Consider the following 25,104-nt stretch of genomic DNA (forward strand, 5'->3'; position numbering starts at 1 on the left):
AAAATATGTATTAATTATATTGTAATTGTATTATATTATAACCGTATTTTTCATTCACTATTAGGATGTTATAAGTTTTTCCACCAAATCAAGAAGTATATCTACAATAACCATTAATCATGAATTATACAACGAATGATCCATTGGTAATAAAAACGACCCCCATACACTCGTGTTCTTGAGTGTAACACCCACAATATCGGACTAAACGTTTAAGATATACTAATAATAACTATACATGTTATTGTACAATTAAGATCATTGATTAGATTATTGTTCTTCACAAGTGTTACGAGCTAATAAATAATTATTGTATACACGATATGTGGACAAATATTAGGATTACATTATATTTGTAGGAAACCTTAATATAAAGTTATCGTTGAAGCAATAAAACAGAGAATAAAAATAAAAGAATTATTGTTGAAGCGATGCAATAGAGAATAAAAATAAAAGATTATTTAGGATAAATAATCTTAACGAACGTTGTAGTAGTCGTGATCATGAGCGTGTGGATATAAATAACGCTTAAATCTGACTTCGTATGAGGATGTTATAATTTATCTAAGTTTCGCGTTCAAACCGATACGACGTGTGTCATAAAAGGTGAATCGGAGATAGGTTACTTATTAGCCAAGTGATATAAACAAAATTCATAATACACATAATTAGGACAACGTGCATATAAAGAACGTCTAAATCTGAATTCGTATGAGAAAGTTATGATTTTTCAAAGTTTCGAGTGCGACATAGTACAATAGTGTGCGACATAAAAATCGAAATAAAAATTGGCTACTTCTTAGCCGAAACAATCTAAATAAAAGTTGTAATACTCTTCAATATGAGATCGGCGATATAAAGAATGGCGAAAACAGAGCTCGTATGAAGAAGTTATGAATTTCGCAGCGTTATTTACTGTCTAAGCCTTCTCGGACGGTAAAACAAAAAATAAAGTAAAAATTAGTTGATGAAGTCTAAATGAAAGTTATATTACTCGTCGATAGCTACGCGTGGATATAAAAACCATCAAAAACGGAGTCCGTATGCGAAAGTTATAAATTTTTGAAAAATATGTTAAATATGAGCCAACCAGAGGCTGACACGTGACACCACCGGAGGGTGACACGTGTCGCCATAACACTCAACCTTTCCTCCCCACAACAACCGCTCATATGATGACACGTGTGCAGTAGGGATGAAAGTGGGTCTAAAACCGGACCGGTTTACTGGGAAAAACAGGAACCCGAAATTGACGGATTATAAGAACCGAGAACCGGACCGGTACACGATGAATAGTTTCAATATAGTTATGGGTATCAAACCGGGTATAGTGGGTGTCACAAATAGCATTTTTAGCTAGGAAATTATGCTTTCATGTAAGCATCAACTATTGTAAGGCTTGTATCAACGCATTAAAGTTTACATTATGATTCCTAATGAGCCATGTATTGTTATAATGCAAATATCTCTAAGTATCTCAAACCTCTCCCAAATCTCTCTATGTATCTCAAATCTCTCCCAAATCTCTCTATGCATCTCAAATCTCTCCCAAATCTCTCTAAGTATCTCAAATCTCTCCCAAATCTCTCTAAGTATCTCCTTTGGTCAAAAACAACTCAAAACGGAAGGAGAAAACTCAAAGGAACAAGCCCATTCCGGAATACACTATTCATTCTCGGAGCCTCTCTTCTTGGTCCGGAACCCTCTTGGCACGGAACCCTCTTAGTCCAGAATACCTTCTAAGGAACCAGGAAGAATTGCATCTCGGAACTCCCCTGTTTCGGATCTCCTCGCAGCTCCGTAAGGTTGGCTCCAGAAGGCTTGACTCCGGAAGATTGACTCCGGAAGGTTTGGATCCGGAATGTATCGCGTGACCTGCTTCGGAATTCCTAGCCGACTTCGCACCTCCGGTCCGGACCTGCTGGCTACGCATCTAACTTCGGAACCAAGGAAATGCTCCGGATTTTTGCTAAATGACTCCGGAACCTCCCTAAACACTTCGGACCCTCGCAGATTCCGGACCACACTCCGGATTTTTGTCTATTTCGGACTTTTTCTTCACTTTAAGTTATTTTAACATCAGGAATTCCTTCAAACTTGAAATTTTCATAACTTAGACCCCCTAAACCCCTATTTTATGTCAAATTTAATTATTTTAAACATAATTACATAAAATAATAATTAATATCTATAAAAGTATTATATTAAAGTATAAAGAGATAAGGGGTTTGACTTTATGATGTGATGTAAATTCCCATTTCCCATGAAATTCACAGTCACTCATGATTTACCCACCAAATATCAATGCTTTAACCCCCAGATTACCAAGACAAGCACCAACTCATTTCACCTTTCCAACTTAGGCACGTCCACTTTAAAACACTCCACCATCTCTTCATTTTCTACATATAACTTATCTTTACCTCTCAAAAACTCCCTCTCCCAACTTTCAAAGAAGGCTAAGCCCAAGTTCCTCCCGAGAAATTCTGGTAAGTATTTTCATGAGTCCCTAGTAATTACATATAATAGCTTCACCATTTCTTTTCACACATATGTGTGTGTTAATATTACTAGGTTAATAATCACCCATAGAAGTTCCACAACTCATCCAAAAGTTTAGACTTGAGATCTTCACTCCATCACTCCAATCAACTCATCAACCAACTCAAGGTGAGCTTCATACCCCATACCTTTTAGATATTTTTACTGTTTTTGGGGGAGAATGCAAGTCAAAACCTTGTTTTAAACCATGATTTAGTTGCTTATTATGCTTGTATGCTAAGTTATGTGTACTAAAGTCATGAAGACTCCTAGAACTCGAAAATTTAGTAAGCCTCAAGAGTTTGAAGCTTATTTCACAACTTATGTATAAGAAATAAGAAATAGAAGATTACAAAAATACAAGTTACAAATTTTTATGACAAAAATCCTAAGTATTTACGTCAAAATTGTTTAAAAGAGTATTTTGGAGAAAATGGACCACTTTCAACAAATCACATAGAGTTGAGCCACCTCTTGACTAAAAATGGGTTTTAATTGTTAAATTATAAATTGAAGAACCATTTTGTCGACATCAAGAATATTGGGTCATTTTGACAAACCTGATCTACAAAGGATTATTTTCTATAAACGAAAATGAAATATCTAGTCAACAAGTACATCATTGTTATTTAAGTAATAAATAATGGATTACAACGATTTACTCAAAAATCTGTTAGTATTCTAGTTAGACGAATTTTCATAGTACATATATATATATATATATATATATATATATATATATATATATATATATATATATAATAATAGTGTAGGCTTAAAGTCATGTAAGAGTTATAACCAGAGTCTCCTGGAGGGGGAGCGGGAATTTGTGTATAGATCTATACGGGGTTGACACCCCGCAGCTTCGATGTTCACTACAGCTAGACCGGCCAGTCTAGGGTGACAAATGTCTTAAACAAAACCGACGTTTGAAGAACGTCGGAATAGGCACTCTGTCATATTAGTATGGTTATAACGACTCACTAAGAATATAACAGTATGTTTTAGAAAATTACTCAAGTTACACCTTTCGATTTTAGACAACGATTGTTCTGAGTACTATAAACGAAGCTTTTATCACACTAGTCTTAGGGTTTTAAGACTACCATCTTATACATCATAAAATATAGGATTTTCTGGGGGAAAACGATTTTATATGATTACGAAAAAGATTAACTAAAACACACATGCAACCATACTCGATTGGAAACAAGACTTACAACTACTTTGATAAGAAAATATGGGATTTTCTTGTTTTCTAACTATCACAGATTTTCATACAAAATGCTTATGAACTCACCAACATATTTTATGTTGACATTTTTCAAACGACTTGTATTCTCAGGAAATCAACAAGCAGGTTAATGAAACGGGGAACCAAGTTTATTTTGATGTAGTTTGATATGTACTCAATATTGTCTCTTTTGTGTAATTCAAGAACATGAACAAGATGTAAACAATGTAAGCTTGTTATCTCAATGTATGATGTTTGGATTTGCTATGTTCCAATTATATTCAATTGTTATGATACTGCACAATGATGTAACATCCGGATTTCCAGGGATAATATTTTGAGTATTCATTTCGATATATGAGGAGTGACTCGACGAGTTGGTGCCTTAACTCGTCGAGTAGAGTCGCGTTTTGGTGACGTGTTTAATGAATGGACTCGACAAGTCGGGTATCTGACTCGCCGAGTCAGCGCTGCTGAGGAAAACCCTAATTGTCCGGGTTTGTGACCTATTTAAAGGCCCTTATGGCCTTCATATACGGCTACACTTCCCTTGAGAGACCCTAATCGATCCAGAGAGCATAGAGAGAAAGAGGGAGCTAATTTTCATCATTTTGGGTGCATTCTTGCAAGGAAGAAGGAGAGTGTTCAAGCTAAATTGTTGGAGGGGCTCAGATCTACTTCTATTCCATTCAAAGCTGTTGTTTAAGGTATAAATCTCTACCTGTTTTCGTATGGTTAGTAGATCTCATGAATCTAGGGTTTCTTTACCCCTTTTTGTTGAGATTATGGAGCATGGAGAGTCCCATTGTGGCATATGACATTAGATCTGGACTTTGAGAGGTCCAGAGAGTCCCAATCATCCAGCTTTATGCAGTCCCATTGGAGTTTTGAGTCTAGGTTGTCATTTTAAGGGCTATTTCTTCAAATAGAGCTTGATGTGTGGTGCATGGACATAAAGATTGAACCTTTACATGACTTTTGGGTGCTAGAAGGCCAGATCTATAAGTTAGAGAAACAGATCTGACCTCAGAAGGTCAATCGTGTGCGGCCATGGAGGAAACTCGACGAGTCGGATCGGGTTGCCCCGCGATTCGTGTTCAGTGGTAACCTGACGAGTGAAAGGTTAACTCGACGAGTCGAGTGAGGCCTTAGGAGGATTGTGAGGACAAGCATGGACTCGCCGAGTCACCTGAGTGCACTCGGCGAGTCTGGTCAAAGTTAGACCGTTGACTGGAGTTGACTTCAGTTGACCTTAGGGTTGGTCAAACTGATTCAAGAGGGGCTATGGAGGGGTAGAATGGTCTTCTACCCATTCTTTAGAGATGAGGATATAAGGTGAGTATTGATTAGAGATATTATCATTTTGATAGGCGGAGGCTAGATCGGGGATATCAAGCACGAGAGTTTACTAGACATCATACGAGGTGAGTCTTCTCACTATACATTACCTATAGTGGTATCTATGTGCAGACTGGAGGGTCTTATGTGTTATGTGTATGTTTGATAATACGTGCATTGTGATATATGTATGCTATGTGTTATATAGACCGGACCGGAGGGTCCAACGACTTACGAGGCCAGAGGGTCCTTGAGTAGACCGGACCCGAGGGTCCAACGATTTAGACCGGACCGGAGGGTCCAACGAGCTACACCGGACTGGAGGGTCCAACGAGCTATGGGAGTGGAGGGTCCCGCTGAGACACATTGACCGGAGGGTCATACCGAGTTATAGCCTCGAGTGGCTATGTGTTATATGTGGTATTTTGGGGAACTCACTAAGCTTTGTGCTTACCGTGTTATGTGCTATGTGTTTCAGGTTTCTCAAGATCGCGGGACGACACCGTCTTGATTGCACACATCAGAGAAAGAGTTATGTTTTGAGGATCCTGGATTATTAATGGAGTTGTGTTTTGTAATTTTAATAAACGATATTTTTATACAAAATGTTATGAAAAGTATGCGTTTTTAAAATGAAAAATTCGTTTGAAAATTTTACGGTGTTACAAATGAAGTCACATGCCTCTGGACGTTTCCGCCGTCTGGTCCGGGGGTGTGACAGTGGGTATGGAACCAGTTGGAACCATAAATTGATAATTGGAACAGAATTCGTGCATTAGACCCGGAAATAATCGAAAACGCGGAAATGGAATTGGAAACCTGAAATTTTGCAACAAAAGAAAAAATATATATGTTGTAACCCCGAATACTGGTTAATAACAAGAAAGGATACCATTTCTCAACATGTTACACAATTTTCACTCACGGGGGTTACAACAACTCGTGCAAAAGAACGATCTATCAAAAAAATGTTATAAAAAAGATTTGATATATCATTTTTGGAGGTTGTAAGTGACTCAATACATATCTAAATAAGGTGTTTTTGGAGTCTATAACAATTGTCAAATAGTGAACTACAATTTAAAAAAAAAATTAGCCCGAACAGATTTATAAAGAAACAGATATGACAGTTTAAAGCTAACTAAAAATTCAGCAACAATGTTGTAACAGAAACAAAAGATAACTAATATATCATTTTTGGAGGGATGTAAGTGACTTAATACATATGCAAATAAGGTGTTTCTGGAGTCTATAACTATTGTAGAATAGTGAAATACAATTTAAAAAAAATCAGTCCGAACGGACTTATCACAAAGCAGATATGACAGTTTAAAGCTAACTAAAAATTTAGCAACAATGTTGTAACAGAAACAAAACAAAATTGATATTGTTATGAAATATTAGTTTATGAATGACCATTGGATTCCCCATTTCTCCCATAACTCTCTAACATTATTTACAATTAGTAACAACCATTTCAATGTGTTTTATGAGTGTAATAATGCACCATCATAATGTGCATTCATCTTTCATCTTATTTTGGTTGTATAAATAGTGAGCCATATGTATTAGAAAGTTGATGATTTCATCATAAGTATTGGAATAAAAGTTCTCTTTATTCTCATGTCTTTCTTTATCTATAATTTATCTTGTTATTAGCTTCATATTTTATAACACGTTATCAGCACGACTCTACCATAGAGCTCTAACTCATTATTCTTGTCATTTTCAGGTATGTATTTTTTATAAGTTCACATGTACAATGCTTACAACTTATTTTATGGAATTTCTTAACTAACAATTCCTTAACATACAAGTCTTTGTTTTGATTACTATTTTCATTATGGAAGACCATGCTAGAGAAAACTTTCTCTACTTTTCATACTACTAACATGCTCCTGCAGTAGCAATATCTTGAGAAAGGTTTAAAATAAATATGAATTAATCTCATGTCTTCTTGTGGCTAAACAAAACAATGAGTTATTGATGTAAAATCATCAATCAATCTCGACCGGTTCTAGTGCATTCCCTGAAGTGAATGCAACATCATATAATCATAATAGTTTTGGGTATAACCGAGGTCATGGAGGTTATCATAATTATCATAAAAATAAAAAGATTACAAGTAACCACTAGAAGTTAGAAAATAACAAAAACCCACATCCTAGATAAAAGTGGTCAGGGAAAAAAGAAAGTTGAAAATATTTGTCACCGATATGGAGTGACCAATCATTGGTCTTGTACATGCCACTCTCCAAAGCATTTTGTTAATCTTTATCAAGCTTCTCTAAAATCTAAAGAAAAATAAAATATCGAAACAAATTTATTCAAAATGATTTTCACGAAAATCAACAAAAAATGGCACATTTGGATGTTGCGAATTATCTTGTCTACCCAGAAGGGATAAGTGGTGCTATGGATGGTGATGGAAAAATAATATATAATAGTTTTGTTTCATGTCATTTATCATGTTTTTATATCATATTCGTTTCATGAGAAATGATGTCATCCCAATCTTCTCAAAGTAATAAAATATGACTTTATTTCTCTAAGTCGAATGTTTCTTATGTTTTATTTATTTATTGAAGAGAAATATGGATATTTGCAAAAGAAATGAGAAAGATATATGTCTTGCAGACAGTGCAAGGACACACAACATTTTTAATAATGAAAAAAAATACTTTGCTTATTTATCAATTGGAGAAGCAAATGTTAATACAATAATAGGTAATGCAAAAATGATTGAAGGCTCCGGAAGAGCGAATATAATATTACCATAAGGGACAATAATTACAACTGGTGATGCATTATTTTCGTCAAAATCACCAAAAAATTTATTAAGTTTTAAGGATATTCGGTCCAATGGATATCATGTTGAAACAACTAATGATGGTGATAAAGATTATCTCAATATTACAAAAATGATATCGGGTAAGAAAAATCTTTTGGAAAAATTACTTGCATTGTCCTCCGGATTGTATTATGCAAATATTAGAATGATTGAATCTCATTTTGAGAACCAAATACACATGCAAATAAGGTGTTTATGGAGTTTATAACTATTGCCAAATAATGAACTATAATTTTTTTTTTTAAATCAGCTCGAACGAACTTATAACGAAGCAGATATGACAGTTTAAAGCTAACTAAAAACTCAACAACAATGCGGAAAATAAAAATAAAAGATATCATGGAATAGAATAGAATAAAAAACTTTTGAGAACCAAATCCATAGGCATATTTTTTATAACCCTTCAATTTCCGGTGGCCCACTAAACCGGTTTCGGTCCATTAAACTCGGTTCTGGTTTGTAACATCCCGAAAATTACAAAGAGATTTTTCATTTAAAAAAAAGAATAACCATATAAAAATTTACTTCAAAAACCTTTAGTAACATTTGATTGATTAAAACCATACATTATCAGAGTTAAATTTACAAAATTGCGGAAACGAACATCTTCAATGCGTGTGTACAGTCATGCCAAGCTCTTCTCACGAACGACCAGCAAAATGTTTAATCCGCAACTGTAAGCATAAAGCTTAGTGAGTCCCCTAGTATACCACATATCCCATAATACATACAATGCATCCACACAAGAGTTCGACTCTAGCGTCGAACAACCAAATCTCCTATCCACATAAAGATACGTAACAAACATACATGAAATATCGGGTCTGCTCCAACCCCGGCTGAATGCTATGGGCCAAATCATAGTCTTACATCTTGCCATGGGAAAAATCATGGTCTCTCCTTGCAATGTTGAGGGCCAAATCCCAGTATTACATACGACTGCCAGGGGTTAGATCATGGTCTTCCATACAACAGCCAGAGGCCATATCCTAGTCTTTCATATAATTATCGGGGGCCAGATCCTGGTCTTTCATATAATTGTCATGGGCCAGATCCTGGTCTTTCATATCTCAAAATTTATATTATTTTGTTAATTAATTTGTTTCATCTAAAATGTATAATGATGTCTATCGACATTTTTTTAATTGATTTGTTTTATTTAAAATTTGTAACAGTCTCCATTTATAACTAATTATTGTTGCATTAGTTTTGGACGAGCCTAAAATAAAGCATTATTAAACATTTAAAAGGAATTGATTAATGATGTAACTTTCCTCGACATGTGTTCAAAATTCAATGATACAATTACAATGATTAAGTCGGTTAATAGTTGTTTACGTAAACGTTTGTTTTAGTTTTTTAATTAAGTTTACATTAATCACTCTTGTTTTTTTAAGATTGAAAACTTCTCTTTTTGTACTAAGGGGGTTGTTTTTCAAGCGTTTTTACTTGCAAATTTTTCATTTTGCCCTTTAAAGAAAAGTTTAAAGATACATTGATGTTTGGAATTCAATTACGAATACCATGTCAAAGAAAAAACAACACATGAAGAAACAATTACACGTTAATTGCCAAAAAATTAAACCTAATAATTTTATCTTATGTTGAAAAAGAAAGAAAAAAAAAGTCTGCTGACTAACAGTCAACTTCCACTCTATTTGGAAGTGATTCAGGATCAACCACATAATTGTGATTCTGCAACAAATGTATTCCCCCCATTAAGTTAATAATATTTATTAATAACAATAATGATACTAATATATAATACCTGGGCACTAATCTTAACACTTCCATTTCTGAGGTTACGAACATGATGATTTCCTCCATGATGACCAAATTTCATTTTATATGTCTTCCCACCCAGGGCCTGACCAAGCAACTGATGTCCCATGCAAATTCCAAAAACAGGAACATTTCCAATAATAGCCTTCACTGTCTCAACAGCATAAGGTACAACAGAAGGGTCACCTGGTCCATTGCTGAAAAGTACCCCATCTGGTTTCATTTTAAGAGTCTCAGATGCTGGCCATGTTGAAGGAACAACCGTGATTTTACACCCATAGGATGCCAATCGCCTCAATATATTGTGCTTGATTCCAAAATCATATGCCACCACCTTCATTTAAACAGGAATTTAATAAATAAGTTAAAACTATTAAGAAGAAATGAAAGTAGGATGCTATAATCAACAATTCAGAACATGTACATCGACACTTGGTTGCGTTTATAAAAGAAACTCACATGAAAAGTCTCGCCATGCCTTTTGTTGGAGTTAAAATCTCATTCCATATCGGTCTTACCAACCCATTCATAAGGCTTCTTACAAGAGACGATAGAAATTAAATCCACACCTGCAGAAAATGTCAAAGAAATGGAATGCAATTCAGTGAAAAAACTGAATCGTATTTAAACATATATAATGAGGACATTTTGGTCTTTTTAAGATTCCCATATCATATAGAGTAGACAAGGCCATTACCAACGATATCCCATGTGCGTGACATCTCCAGAAGTTCTTTTTAGCTATGTGGATACACAAAACAATGAAAACAGATAGAAGAAATAAAGCAGAATTATATATGCAGATCAAAGTAATTTTTAGCTACATTCAAAGTTATAATCAGCAGTTCATTTTTATCCCACATAAATAGGGGTGTTCGTTTGGATGGATCGGTTTGATCCGATCCAATCAAGTGAATCCAAATTGATTTCGGTTTTCAAAACATGGATCCGAATAGTCCAAACTAAATTCAAATCCGATCTGATCCGATCCAATTACAATTCGGTTGGATCGGTTTTTATAATTCAGTTTTCAAAAACCGAGACATTTTAAAAGGACATATAATTATAATATTACCAAACTTCACACAAGAAGCAAAAACAAATTATTTAGTTGTGATTTGAAATTTATAAGCTTCTACTAAGAAGATATATTATAGTTAAATATTTTATAGATATAAAACTTTTTAGAGAAAATGCATATTAATGTTTTTTTATCGGGTGAAACGTTTTGAACCTATTTGAAAATAATAAATTACAAAATTAGTAAATAACTATAGATATATATTATAAATAAATAAATAATAAATTTTTATTCGGTTTTTTTGGACTATTCGGTTCTTATTTTATAAACCAAAACCAATCCGAAATCCAAAATAATAATTCGGTTTTGTTGAAAACCAATCCAAAAATCCGAATATCCGAACCAAATTGTCCAATCCAAATTGTCCAATTGGATAATTCAGTTTTATCCAAATAATGAACAGCCCTACACATAAAAGTAATTTTTATGTTTTTCTTGAATAAGATGGATGAAAACAATGTGATAAAGGATGTTGAAGCACAGATGTGCTAATAACATTTCGTAAATGTTATAGATTAGAATGAATTCCCAAATACATAGTAAATGATGAGCTAATTTCTTAAACAAAATTAGAAAACTATTAACACGACTTTCACTTGGGCATTGTATCAAACAGTTGGTTTGTAAAGTGGAAGTAGAAAGAAACAGTAAATTACCAGCACTGCATCTCCAAGCACAAGACCATTATGCGCACGATTTCACAATTGAACTGATGAGGAGTCATACAGGTTGTCTAAACTCATTAAAACCCTACCTGCAACAAAGATGTAAGATGGGAAATGGGTTTGGGAAGAACAATGTGATAAAGGTCGCAATTCAACTAAAACCCTAGTATACCTGATTCAGTGGGTGGAGGTTTCACCATTAAGGTCGTTGGAAGCAGGAGAAAAAGAGAAGAAGAAAATGATTGATATTGAAGATCAGGGGAAAACGTAACTTGCTGAATTCATTTGAGAGAGTTTGAATTTTGATTTAAATCAATACATTGGCACTCGCTGTACATCTTATCGAACCTAAAAACCTACAAATTAACTTGAAGCCCTTCCAAAAACGGAATGGGCCGATTACTGATTTTCGAATGGCTTGGATGGAATCTCTATAGTATAAATATAGAGATTGTTAAGTACATTAGGAAAATGATTAATATTGAAGGTTTCACCATTAAGGTCGTTGGAAGCAAGAGAAAAAAAGAGGAAGAAAATTATTGATATTTAAGATTAGGGGAAAACGTAATATACCTGAATTCATTTGGAAGAGTTAGAATTTAGATTTTGATTTTATAGAGAAGAAGAAACATCGGAGAAGGATCAGAGGTAAAACGAAGGGAGAATTAAAAAGAATGTGAAGATGAAGCGAAGGATGGAGTTTATCGCAATCGTAATCGTAACCTAAGGATAAAGGATAAGGACAAGGGCAGTGTTGGTATTTCACTTTAAACATTGGAGCGGGAAAAATAGATTGGAAGGGGCTTAGAGTATGCCACGTGGCAAAAAAAGCTCTTATTTATTAGGATAGGATTAATGAAATAATTAGGTTTGAATAAACAAGTAAATAAATTATACATAAAAAATTACTTCACTTTACATAATTTTAAATTATTATAATTTAATTTTCAAACACAATAATTATTCTGAAAGCGAAATTCCAAACACTTGTTAAATATTATTGGGAAAATACCGCAAATAGACAAAAAAATGGGGGTGAATTTCTAAGTTTAGTCATAAAACAAGATTTTTCCAGCTATAGACATACATTCGGTGGAGGACCCTTCGCGGACCTCTGCGGAATGACGTCATCTCCGCGGACCACCCGAAACTATGATTTTTTAACGTTTAAAATAGTGTTCCGCGTAGGCCCTCTGCGGATACAATAACACCTCCGCGGAGTGAGTTGTTTGGAGGTTATAAATACCTCCGCGGAGAGAGTAATGTCTCTGCGGAATGGGTGGTTGGAACGGATTTTAGACGGTTTTTTGATACAAAGTGTTCTTTTTCATTTTTTTAGCTCCATTTGGTCGATAGATCAGTTCTTTTCATTTGATTTTCAAAAAAAATATGAGTTTTGTTATTTTATGTACGGGGGGTTTTTAGCAGATAAGTAATGGGATTAACACCTACGTTAGACCAAAGTTTAACAACTTAGATTTACTGCTTCCGCCAAATTTTGATCGTCGAATATTGTTTGATTTGGTCAAAAGTAAGGCTAATGTGTTCAATAGTAATATATCATTGTCATTTCAACACCCGGTTCATGGGTATGTTATGAATATTTTAGACGAAGCAGATGTTCATCAACTCAGAAATGTAATTTCTGAAACGAAGGAGATTGTGCATTTGTATTTAGAGGTGTTTCAGGGATTGGTCAAAAAGACAGAAGCGGTTCAGAAAGTTGTACCATACAATGTTGAAAACGCTGTATCTGATAATGTTGAAGAGTGTCCAGAAGAAGAAACTGTGGCAGTGAATACGGTTGAAGAAAAAAATTTATATGAGTTTGGAACACTGACTGACAAAACTTTGTCAGACGGTGAAGAGTCAAATGAAGGATGGTCAGAAGATGAGTTCACACAGGGGAAAAAAAGCTTCAGACATATTTTACGGTATGCCTCCCATACATGATTGTCCTGATCCTATTGTTGAACCCGGACCATTTCACAGTTTAGGTCCAAATGATGATATGTTTGTTCGTCAAACATATGATAACAAACAACAACTAATATTTGCTTTGAGTCTTAAAGCAACCAGAGAAAAGTTTCAGTTTAAGACCAAACATTCTAACAAAAATCGTTATGAGGTATATTGTGAAATTGAGAACTGTTGTTGGCGTTTATATGCAAAACGCCTTGATCCCACTGATGAATTTGAAATCAGGACTTTCAACAACGTGCACACATGTTCGTCATTACAGATACACCCTAATCATAAGCATGCTAATAAAAAAGTGATGGGTACTATATTGCATGAGATTATGGGAAAAACTCGTTCCAAGATTTGGAGGCCTAATGAAATATCAAGGGATTTGAATGCTTTCCTGGAAATCAATGTAGATTACAAACAAGCTTGGCGTGCAAAACAATATGTTATGGAACTGTTGTTGGGATCCTCTGAAGAATGTTTTTCCAAACTTCCTATTTATTTTCACAATTTGAAGAGGCATAATCCCGGTATATTGGCCTATATTCAAACAGATTTTGAAGATTGTTTCGAGTGTTGTTTTTATGCCATTGGGAGCACGGTAAATACAAAAAACTTGTTGTTATTTAATATATAATTTTTTTAAACAAACTATAGAGTGTTTATGTGTTCCATTTTAATATATTGCAGATACGAGCGTTCAAACGTTTTTGTCGTAAAGTTATAATTATGGATGGTGCCCATTTGAAGGGTGATTTTAAGGGAACCATATTGCATGCAGTAGCTATGGATGGGAACAACCAGATACTGCCCCTTGCGCACATAATATGCAAAAAAGAGAGTGGTCTTACTTGGACATGGTTTCTTGAAAAGTTGTATGAATGTGTTGGTGATTGTCAAGAATTGACTTTTGTAACTGATAGGGCCGATGCGATTCGGGTTAGTATTGAAAATGTTTTCCCACATGCTCATCATGGCTTGTGTGCTTTTCATCTACTAGGAAACATAGTACACAGGTTTGGGAAAAATGATAAAACAAAAGTGTTGTTTTGGAGGCTTGTGAAAGCTTACAAAAGAAATGTTTTTGAAGAAATGTGGTATAGATTTAGTTCTACTAGGCCGCAAGTAGCAGCGTATCTAAGTGAAATTCCCCGTGCTAAGTGGACTAGAGCATATTCGCTGTCGAAACGGTACGATTACATGACCTCGAACAGTGCAGAGTCCATGAATGCTTTATCTGTAGATGCAAGGAAGATGCCTATAATACCCCTTCTTGAGTTCTTCCGTCGTCTTTCACAGGAATGGTGTAACAAGCGTCGCATCGAAGGAGGTATGAATTTAATTTGGACTTTAATTAGGTCGAATAATAAGTTAATTATATATATCTTCTTTACAGGGAAACGTTCAACAGTGCTAACCGAGTGGGCTGAAAAAGTAGTTAGTAAAAATGAAGAGCGTACGACAGGATGGTCCGTTTCTGGTGTTTCAGATGCAATATATCAAGTTCATGATTTCAAACATGGTGGCATAGTTGATCTGAGGCAAGAGACTTGTACATGCAAATATTGGGAAGGAACTGGGTTGCCTTGTGGTCATGTCATAATGGTCTTGAAGCACTTGAAAAAAACTAACTTCGGACATCTGGCTATAGATGCTTACAAAATGGAAACGTACTGAAGTACGTATGAGGAGCCGGTTTACCCCCTTCCAAAACCGTGTGATTAGGAGATTCCTGCTGAGATGATGGTTGTTAAACCCCCGATAATGGATACACGTCAAGCTAGTAGACCGAGAAACATAAATCGTATCCCGTCACAAGGTGAGGAACCTATAGTAAGAAGGTGTAGTAGATGTGATAGTACAACACATAATGCAGCGACTTGTCCGGCATTGGTCCCAAAGAAACAAAAAAAAGGCTACAAAAAGTAGTGCGGCATCAGGTAGTAACACAAAAGGGAAAGGGAAAGGGACAAGAGGGGCTCAGGAGACGCTAGAGACGCACGGGACATAAGAGACGCGTTGGACGAGTGGGACGCAGAGAGAAGACTATTGTTCAACGTTTGATTTGAATGATTGATGTTGTATTTATAATTAATTATGTTTTGTTTTAGAGGACATTAATTTGTGTACTTTGAAATGGTGTGTTTATTTTAAAGATGATGGGTAATATTATGATTATATTAGTGCATAATTACTAGTAGAATAATAACTAATACTCGAAGATAATACATTCAACAAACCAGAAACATATAGTAAACGTACAACAACAGTAATTAACTTAAGGGAATTGCAAATGATACTTTTCTTTCTCCATTGTTATGTAGTCGTCCCTAATTCTTATTTTATCTTCCATACGGTCCTTTTGGCTACCAAGTTCTATCATTTCTGCATCCTTGTCAGCAAGCCATTTTTCAGACAGTTTGATATTCTTCTTAGTTTTTTTTATCCATTCCTCATGATCTTTGATTTTTTTTAGTAATTGTCATCCTTTCCTCAACCTCTTTGCACTCCGCCGCAATGAGGTCACGACGTTCAGTGAGAGCTCGAGATGAGTCTTTATCTTTTTTTTTGTTGTTCTTCATCCCATTGTAGTTGTTGCAAAGTATCCTACGACATATACGTCTCTCTTAAATTTGGTGATGGGGCAAGAAAAGGGTCGATCGGATCACAATAGAAACAATCAACTTCGTTGCACGAGCAAATATACAAAGTTGAAGATGAACTCATTTTAAATTTAAAAAAAATTTATAACTCTATACCAAAAATCCAACGACCATCCATGACTATATATAGTCCCTTCCACTCCGCAGAGAGCTGTTCTCAGTCCGCAGAGCTTTTTGTCAGTCCGCAATAATGTTTGTCAATCCGCAGAGCTGTTTGTCTAGTCGTTGTCATCCATACATTACAAATATGGGAATACAATTATTTATTTAAAGGTAAACATTTTTTATTAAAAAGTAAAGAACGCCAACAGACCATTACAACTACGGTTAACATAGAACTGAATACAAACTAATATTCGTTGTGATCCATACAATATAGTTCAATTGAATTGTCGTGGAGGTAAGACCACAACACTTTCAACTGGTATTTCCCAATGCCTAAGGGTTGGAATAGGATTGACCGTCTCAGTTTGATAAGCATTTCGATACACCGCTGTACTTAACTTTAAATTTACCATTTGCTGGATTTCTGCAATTTCGAGTCTTTGTAGTTAAGCTATAGCATGCTCACAAGGTATACCACATTTTTGCCATTTACCGCAACTACATATACTACGGTTTAATTGGACAAATTCGGTTGTTGAATACTTAGTCACTTCTATCTGTCGCCAACAATATGCGTAATCCTACAACCATCCGAGTGGATAAATCTTTTATGAATCACCTTAAGTGCATAAGGGGTTAGAAGACCATGAAAATCCCCTGTGAAATGAACTGAATCAAAAAACAAAAATTATGATGTCATAACGTATAATAACATATCAATTCACCATTTGAGTGATGTCATAACTTATAATTACCTCCACACGCAGCACGTTGAAGATACACTGCTTGCATCGAGTCATGGACCATTTCAATGATTGTTGTTATTGGAAACTCATGCGTGTTTGTTTTAAACCAATTGACAACAACGGGAATGTCAATGAATTTAACATTGAAACGTACTCTTGGAAAACAAGCCCGTACCCATTTTGCAATGGGAATATTGTCAAGCCAATGAAGATCATTCCCATTAACCTCATTTTTTAAGTTGTTCAAACATGCATAAAAATGAGATAAATTATACGCTTTACAAGTCTTCCAGAACAACTGCTCTATGACTGTATTGCTTCCGATGGAAGCGCGTATTTTCTCGGCTATATTTTTACAACAATAGCCATGATATGAATTAGGGTAGACTCTTTGAACTGCAAAGTCTATAGCATCAGACATATGGCTTATGAAACCAACTTCTGTATTGTCACCTAAACATTCTTTAAGCCTCCTCAAGAACCATAACCATGAATTGTCACAGTTTATGGTTCCCAAAGCAAACGCTATGAGAAAGGGTTCATGATTTCCATCTAAAGCAACCGCAATGCACATGGATCTTACATACGCCCCAATTAGAGGTACTTGACCAACGAATATGATTGGTATCATAGACGTGAGAAACGTACGAATCTGTAAGTTAACATAAGAATATTAGGCATATAACAACTTGAAATAACTAAATATTTATTTACTATAAGGGATTACACACCACGCATCCCAATGCCACGAAACAAATTTGGAAACGATTGTACTGATCTTTCGTAATGTACATGAAGGTGTTAGGATTGGTTCTTTGCAGATTATGGAAAAAATTCGGTAGGCTGGAGAAACTTTTTCTTAATAACTGATTGACTGAACTCATTTTCACAACTTTCGACACCTTGTAAAAATGGAAATGCTTGTCCAATTTATAAGGAATTAGTATACATTATTCCGCAGAACTTACTTGTTAGTCCTTGTAAATGACTTGTCAGTACGCGTAACTTATTTGTCAGTCCGCGTAACCTGTTTGAATGTATGGTTTTTAAACATGGGAATTATTTTTCATAATATAAAGGATAAATACCATATTACATATAAATAAAGCAATACAAGAACAATACAAAACGCAGTACTAGTTAAAAAAACGGGACATTTTTCAAAAGATTCCAAGGGGCTTCATACTCGAAACTCTGTCCGTTACTAATGGATTTGTATTCTTCTTTAGCCGCCTCCAAGATGTCTTCCTCAGTATCATTCACACGATCGTCTTCAATCTTATTATAAAGATCGTTGAATAACACAACTTCTGTTTTCAATTCATACCATTTTGCAGCTACATCAAGCGTGTTGCGATGGTTTTCTATGGTGGTTTCAGCGTTAGTGTTGAACGTATTCGATAATAGGACCCAAAACATTCTATCCTCCAAACTGGTGTTCTCGTAGACATTAATATATGCACGAGTTAGAAGCAAATACTCGTCAGCGGTCCATGGGTTTGAACCCATTGTAAAACATACAAACTACATGAACTAAAATAGATTAGATGAAGTGATACATAATTTTTTGTCGTTTTATATAGCCATGACAGTCCGCAAATATCCAACGATCATCCATGACAATATATAGACCCTTCAACTCCGCAGAGAGCTGTTCGTCAGTCCGCGTTACTGACTTTTCAGTCCGCGTTACTGACTTGTCAGTCCGCATAGCTATTCGTCAGTCCGCGTTACTGACTTGTCAGTCCGCATAGCTATTCGTCAGTCCGCGTTACTGACTTGTCAGTCCGCATAGCTATTCGTCAGTCCGCGTTACTGACTTGTCACTCCGCGTTACCTATCTTTTTATATATAGTAAAGCAAGTATCTATACGTCCGAATTAGAGGTGAGGGATCATTTCACAAAATGGCATCCAATGTACCAACGTCTTCAAATGCAGCTAATCTGTCTAATGTGTCTGCTCCAACAAATGGTACATCTCCATGGACGACAACAGAGGTGTTGGTCCTAACACGATGCTGGATTACCGTTTACGAGGGTCTGTCGGTAATAGCTCCCCTTAATTGCCTTCTTGGTGATGAATGGTCCCGCTTAGTAGCTTTGTTCAACTATAACGTGGGACAAGGACAAAAACGACTAAAACCCGATATTGTTAGTAAATGGATGGATTTAAAGACTAAAGTCACATGGTACAATCGATGCTACAATTATGAGAAAATGCGATGCTCTAATGCTGATGATGAAGAACTTCTTGAATACGTGAACGGATATTACATGTGCCAGTTTGATGAAACTGAGTTCGAGTATACGGACGTTTGGAATCTGGTTAGAAATAAACCCTTTTTCATGTAGACGACTCTTTTATTCGTAATGTTATATGTAATGTTTGTTAGTCGTTCATCTTTTATTTGCAATGTTTTTTGTAATGTTATTATGTTATTTCAAATATTTGTTTTTTTTAATGTATCATAATATATGTTGGTGAATTATGTTTCAAAAAATATATGATACAAAAGTTGTTTATATTAAACAAAACTACTAAAAACAAGTATTTCATAATAATGTATACAAACTTCCAAACATCAAGTTATTTAGTATCCCAAATAATATTTGTCATCCTATTTCTGTAGAGAAATCCCGCATCTCTACATGGCTTATCACTCTTCACCGGTACCCCCGAAGCAATCATTTCTATATACATGCTTATGAATACTCCACAATCCCCTCTATTAGTAATATATTCTTGTTGTGGCGCGTCTACAATATCAATAAACTCTACAACTGCGTTGTCTTTGTGTCCATCGGGGAAATCCTTCCAGTAGTCAAACGCATCTAGCTCTTCGATTATACTATCCCCAAAACTTTTGAATTCTCCACCAGTCAAGTACGTTGTGAAGTAATTCATACATCGTGCTGCATCATAAATGTGTACTTTCCAAATATCTAAATGTAGCACTGCCAAATACCAATGGGCATGAGGAACGTTTATGGGGAATAGAACCTGCAAACAAAAACAAATTTAATAGTCATTAATTCGTTTCCTATATAAAAGTAAATAATTAATAAACTTAACTAACCATATCCACATCCTTCCATTTAGGATGGCCTCTGACACCATTTGCAATATTCCTAAGAAAATATGTTTTTCCGTTTTGCAAATTAAGTTCTTGAGGGAATATCGTCCACCTTGCGTTCGTCGGCCGTCTTTCCATGAGCAAGGCACTCCATATCGCAATATGTTGTACATTTTAAGATAAAAATGTTACAGTTTTTTATATAAATTATCGTCTAAAAATGTAGTTAAAAATTATATTTAACGAATGTTACCGAAAAAATTAACCACCCAGTGTCAGTAACTGCAAGTAACCTCAACCAAAACTCCACATCCAATGTGAGCATATGCAACCTATGTTTAGTGTTTAGGTTGGAAGAGATCCTATTCCATTCTTTCCAAAAAGTCAACGTACTGGCAGCTTTAACACTGTCGAGCAGGAGATGATTTGAAACATCATTACTCTTTTCATTCACAATGTCTTCATTTGCTTTTTCAGGACTCTTCACCACTTTTTTTTTCTTTGCTTTGGTGATTTTCTTCAATTTTGGTGTGGATTGCATCTAAAAAATTAACATGTTAATAAATTATCAATACGTTAATATTTTAAAAATATACCAAATTTAAAATATGAGTTTTGTACCACTGTGAACGGAGTCCGCTGATACCATGGAACACCCCTCTTTCGTTGCGGCCTAACAATAGGAGTCATTTCTTTTGTGTGATGTTCACCCACGTCCGATGACGGCTCAACATGCGTAGGTGTAGACTCAAATTCCCCCTCCAAACCATGACTACCTATATTATCATAGTCAAAATGTGTATCATGGTAATATTTTTCTTCCTCCTCTTCATTTATCATCTCTTCCTCCTCTCGAAACCCTTTGTCTGGTTCAAAATTTGTGTCGGGTTCATCTTTTTTCTGTAATACACGGTCTACTTTAGAACTTAAGTCAGTCACAACGCCTAGTAGGCGCTTCACTAATGCCTTTGTGCTCGTCTTCTTCTTCTTTACCAATCTTGATGTGTCATGTGACATATAACTTGTTTTTGTTTCAAGATGTTGCGAGGAAGAAGCATTTGTGGCAGATTCAATCGAAGATGTTTGTATTTCGGACTTGTACATCCTTCTTCGAGCAGGCGAGGCAACATGGGGTGGACTATTTCGGACGGGACTATATTGCCGTGGGGGAGACTCTACAGGGTTAAGAGTCCAATTGACATAACGAACATAAAACGGCAACATCAGCTCCTCCGGGTTTGCCACGACATTAATAAGTTGGTTGTTAGGCTGCAAAAATCAGATTGTTAGTTTAACATGAAAATACATTGGAATTTGTAAATATAGATGATTGTTAATATAAAAACCATACCACATACACGTTCATTATTCGACAACATTGAACCCAATTCAACGGTGTTTTACTTCTCCACGCCTCATCCGTGGCAATTCTGTCGACGTGCGTATATAAAACTTGGTTGCCTCTGGGAACGTCTCCAAAATCCATATCTATGAAAAAAAATGTAAGTATCGTTCTATTATACTATAAAAGTCATGATACAAACTTATTATATAATACAAAACGAAGTTCAAATTTTTATAGTATAAAAAACTAAACAATGATAACTATTAAAATGCATTAGAAACTAACCTTAAACGGAAGCATAAAACCGGGAACGGTATACTTGTGTACTCTCTTCGATTCGGGATTGGCCTGCTTGAATTCTCTAAACTCTTATATTTTTTTAAACATTCCATGCATCATTCACGAAGTATATTTCCAGAAATACGTACCCCATGCAAACCTGCAATTTTCAATTTATTTATTATAATTAGTGCATTGCATACTACCGCGGGAATGCCTGTTTTAAATGTAATACCTGTTCCAATCATCTATTTTATCAGCAAGCTTGTATACTGCTGCAGGAATGCCCGTTTTAACGTACCGTCCATGTAGACCCTTCAACATAAAAACAAGCTGGATAAGCATCACAACATCTTCATCTTGTAGTGCCAAATAATTCAGGGACATAATTAAGTCTTCTAAATCTTTCAGCCGCAAACGTGCATCAGAAATATCTGGGAACAACCGAGCACGGAGATTTGAATTTGACTGACCCTTTTCGTCATGGAGTAAATCCACATAAGGACCAACTTTTAAACCACAAATCAGAATATATTCAGTTTCACCAAAACCCAACTGGATCCCCTCTATATCAAACAGAAACCTCCCCATTTCAAATATTTGTTGACATCTTACTTCGTGCAACATCATCATATGCACAAGTAAGGGATCACCATGTGGGATATGCATTCCTAAGAATATTCCAAAGGGGGAATCCTCGAATAATACTCGTTGTGATTGTGTTAGGCGCGGAAAATAGTCTTTAATGATAGTCCCGACCGCGCCTTTCAAAGTTAAATCCGCTTTTTGATTGAGATCTTCGTGCTACACAGCAAAAAAAATAAAAAATATTATTTCATTTAAAACATTACTAATTGAAAAAAAAATATTATTCTATTATGAAATAAATAGCAACATACTTAAAAGCAGAAAAATAAAAATTGTGCAAAAACCATCACTCCGCGGAGGCTAGAGGTCATTCCGCGGAGGCCTCTCTGTGGAGTGACATCTAGCCTACGCGGAGGCCTGCAAAGTTGGATTATAACATTCCGCGGAGGAAACACATCACTCCGCGGAGCACCCTCTGCGGGCTGACGTCCCCCTCCGCGGAATGGATCATCCTCAAAAACGGTTATGTGATTTGTAAACCTAAAAATCCTAAATCTGTATACATATTAAATGTAATCAAATAGGTTTTCCTCTAATTTGAATCATATTCGACATTTTCGACATTAATAATTAGATGAGAATGTGAGAAATACCCGGGAACCGTATCCATCGGCCATAACATCGGGGAATTCGGGGTCCATCGGTGACGGAAAGAGCTCTGCGACTCGATTTCGCCGGATTTGAAGTCGTCGCCGGAGTTGAAGTCGTGCCGGAGTTGAAGTTGTCGTCGGATTTAAAGTCTTCGATCAAAGCCCGGAGGACCCGATGCGGAGTGACGAAGAGGAACGGGGACTAGTGGGGACCAAAAGAAGACCCCTTCGTTTTTCTCAAAAAAATATGGTGGAAATTACGAAAATACCCCCTCTTCGCGGAGGGTTTTCAGCGGAATGCATGTCTATATCGGGAAAAACCTTTTTTTATGACTAAATTTATAAATTGACCCTCATTTTTTGTCTATTTGCAGTATTTTCCCAATATTATTTTACAAAAAAAATATATTTAAATAAGGGAAAGAGTGCACATTAAAATAGTGCTATTTCTTTTTAAATTGCAGTGCCCACAGCACCATCTCCTCCAATCATCATCCACCACCTTCTCCTTTTCTTTCTCTCTCTCGTTTGGTATTCCTGCTTTTCCCTTCTCAAATTCATCATCTTTTTTCTGTTTTCCCTAAAGAAAAGGGTAGAAATCGTCCTCAAGTAACCCCTTTTTCTCCTTCACATAACCCAAAGATCCAAGAATTCAACACATACTCTTTCCTATTTTGGAGAGAGAAGGGTTTTTTTTGTGTATTTTCTTTACCATTTCAAGCTTTTTAGGAAACCCCCTTTGCATACACAACACTCTGTCTTCTCATTTTTTAACTACCAACTGCCTTTTTCCCCTTTCCTAAACGATATGTCAAGAACTTCCCTGTTTTCCAATTTTAGAAATCATCCCCCAATTTCTGTTATCAGTTCAGACTTCAGATCATGTTCAATGTTTCTAGGGTTTTCTTGATGTTTATCAATCTAATTTCGGGAATATATTGTGGTTAAGTTTCAAAAAGGTGTGTCTTTTAAAGATTCCTCAGGTGGTTGGGTGGTTGCCCATAGCAAACAGAAAAAAAAAAAAAAAAAAACTATTCTGATTCCTTTAAAATGCGTCTTGATTTTTAACCTTCCTACATTTGCTCCCCTGTTTTTTCTCTGCTCCTAATTTTCTAATATAAACTTCTAAAAATCCGATCTTGATTGTTTGGGGTGCTTTAATTAAGTTTCAATGAAGTGGGTAACAGACATCCTTTCGAATTCGTCAAGTTGGATGATGGAAGATAGCTTAAAGAGCAGAATATGGACTCCTCTTGAGAACAAATTGTTCGAGAATGCGCTTGCAAAGTTTGATAAAGACACCCCTGATCGGTGGCAGAGAGTGACGGAGATGGTCCCGGGGAAGACGGTGGCTGATGTGATGCGACAGTATAAGGAATTGGAAGATGATGTGAGCAGTATTGAAGCAGGGCTATATCCGAAGTATGGGTATAATAATAACACTTGTCCTTTTACTTTAGAATGGGGGAATAATCATGGTTTGAATACGTCCAGGTCTCCGCCGTATGGCGGCGGAGGAAAGAGGTCTCCGGTGGATGTGGTCGCTGCCGGTCGCCCTGTTGAACAAGAAAGGAAAAAGGGAGTTCCGTGGACAGAAGAAGAGCACAAGTAAGTCTCATCAACCCATTTCAGATTTCTTTTGCTTTCTTTGCTTTTTGCAATTTCTTGATTAATTTGATTGTAATCTGAAATGGGTATTTGGGAATTTGTTCACACAGATTGTTTCTATTGGGGCTAAAGAAGTATGGAAAAGGAGATTGGAGAAATATATCAAGAAACTACGTTGTGACAAGAACACCAACCCAAGTTGCAAGCCATGCTCAGAAGTATTTCATCCGGCAACTTTCGGGTGGGAAAGATAAGAGAAGAGCAAGCATTCATGATATAACAACAGTGAACGTTAATGAAAATCAAAACTCATTGCCAAAAAATAAAAGAACATCACCGGAGCAATGTAAGTTTCAGTGGAACCACCCCGGTGGTGGTGGTGGTGATGCAGCCATGGCATTCAACCAAACAAATGGGAGCATGTTTATGTCTCCGAGATACAGAGATAATGGTGGTTTACATGAATTTTATGGTGGATCTCAGAGCATGGTTTTTCAGATGCAACCTGCGATGCATTACCCTCATGGATGAGCCAACATTTTCGTTTGATAACATATGTAGTGATTATTGAAAATGATTGTTTCT

General features: G+C 35.8%; 3 protein-coding genes and 1 pseudogene across 5 annotated transcripts in view; 2 read left to right on the forward strand and 2 right to left on the reverse strand.

The window, feature by feature from the left end:
• Nucleotides 1-9,599: 9,599 nt before the first annotated feature.
• On the reverse strand, nt 9,600-10,086 carry LOC145114149 (carbamoyl phosphate synthase small chain, chloroplastic pseudogene; annotated as a pseudogene).
• Nucleotides 10,087-13,088: 3,002 nt separating this feature from the next.
• On the forward strand, nt 13,089-16,134 carry LOC145114150 (uncharacterized). The gene is made up of 5 exons (XM_079050152.1): nt 13,089-13,426; nt 13,485-14,061; nt 14,151-14,790; nt 14,857-15,001; nt 16,053-16,134. The coding sequence occupies exons 1-5, from the start codon at nt 13,089-13,091 to the stop codon at nt 16,132-16,134; spliced, it is 1,782 nt and encodes a 593-aa protein (XP_078906278.1).
• A 647-nt stretch (nt 16,135-16,781) lies between these two features.
• Nucleotides 16,782-17,548, reverse strand: LOC145114151 (uncharacterized). Its single transcript, XM_079050153.1, has 2 exons — nt 16,984-17,548; nt 16,782-16,897 (listed from the first exon to the last, which is right to left on the reverse strand). The coding sequence occupies exons 1-2, from the start codon at nt 17,546-17,548 to the stop codon at nt 16,782-16,784; spliced, it is 681 nt and encodes a 226-aa protein (XP_078906279.1).
• Nucleotides 17,549-23,373: 5,825 nt separating this feature from the next.
• The window catches only part of LOC145113086 (transcription factor DIVARICATA-like), a 1,846-nt gene continuing 115 nt past the window's right edge, over nt 23,374-25,104 (forward strand). The window contains exons 1-3 of one of the 3 annotated variants that reach the window (XM_079049189.1): nt 23,374-24,339; nt 24,406-24,519; nt 24,630-25,104. The exon at nt 24,630-25,104 is cut by the window's right edge and continues 115 nt beyond it. In XM_079049189.1, the coding sequence (XP_078905315.1) occupies nt 24,083-24,339; nt 24,406-24,519; nt 24,630-25,050 (792 nt within the window). In that variant the 5' untranslated portion in view covers nt 23,374-24,082 and the 3' untranslated portion in view covers nt 25,051-25,104. Of the gene's footprint in view, nt 24,520-24,629 lie in introns of all 3 variants that reach the window. The other 2 variants (XM_079049190.1, XM_079049188.1) reach the window with 2 other exon arrangements.

This window comes from Lactuca virosa, chromosome 5 (genome assembly GCF_052849685.1).
Source record: "Lactuca virosa cultivar CGN04683 chromosome 5, Lactuca_virosa_CGN04683_v6, whole genome shotgun sequence".
NCBI lineage: Eukaryota > Viridiplantae > Streptophyta > Magnoliopsida > Asterales > Asteraceae > Lactuca > Lactuca virosa.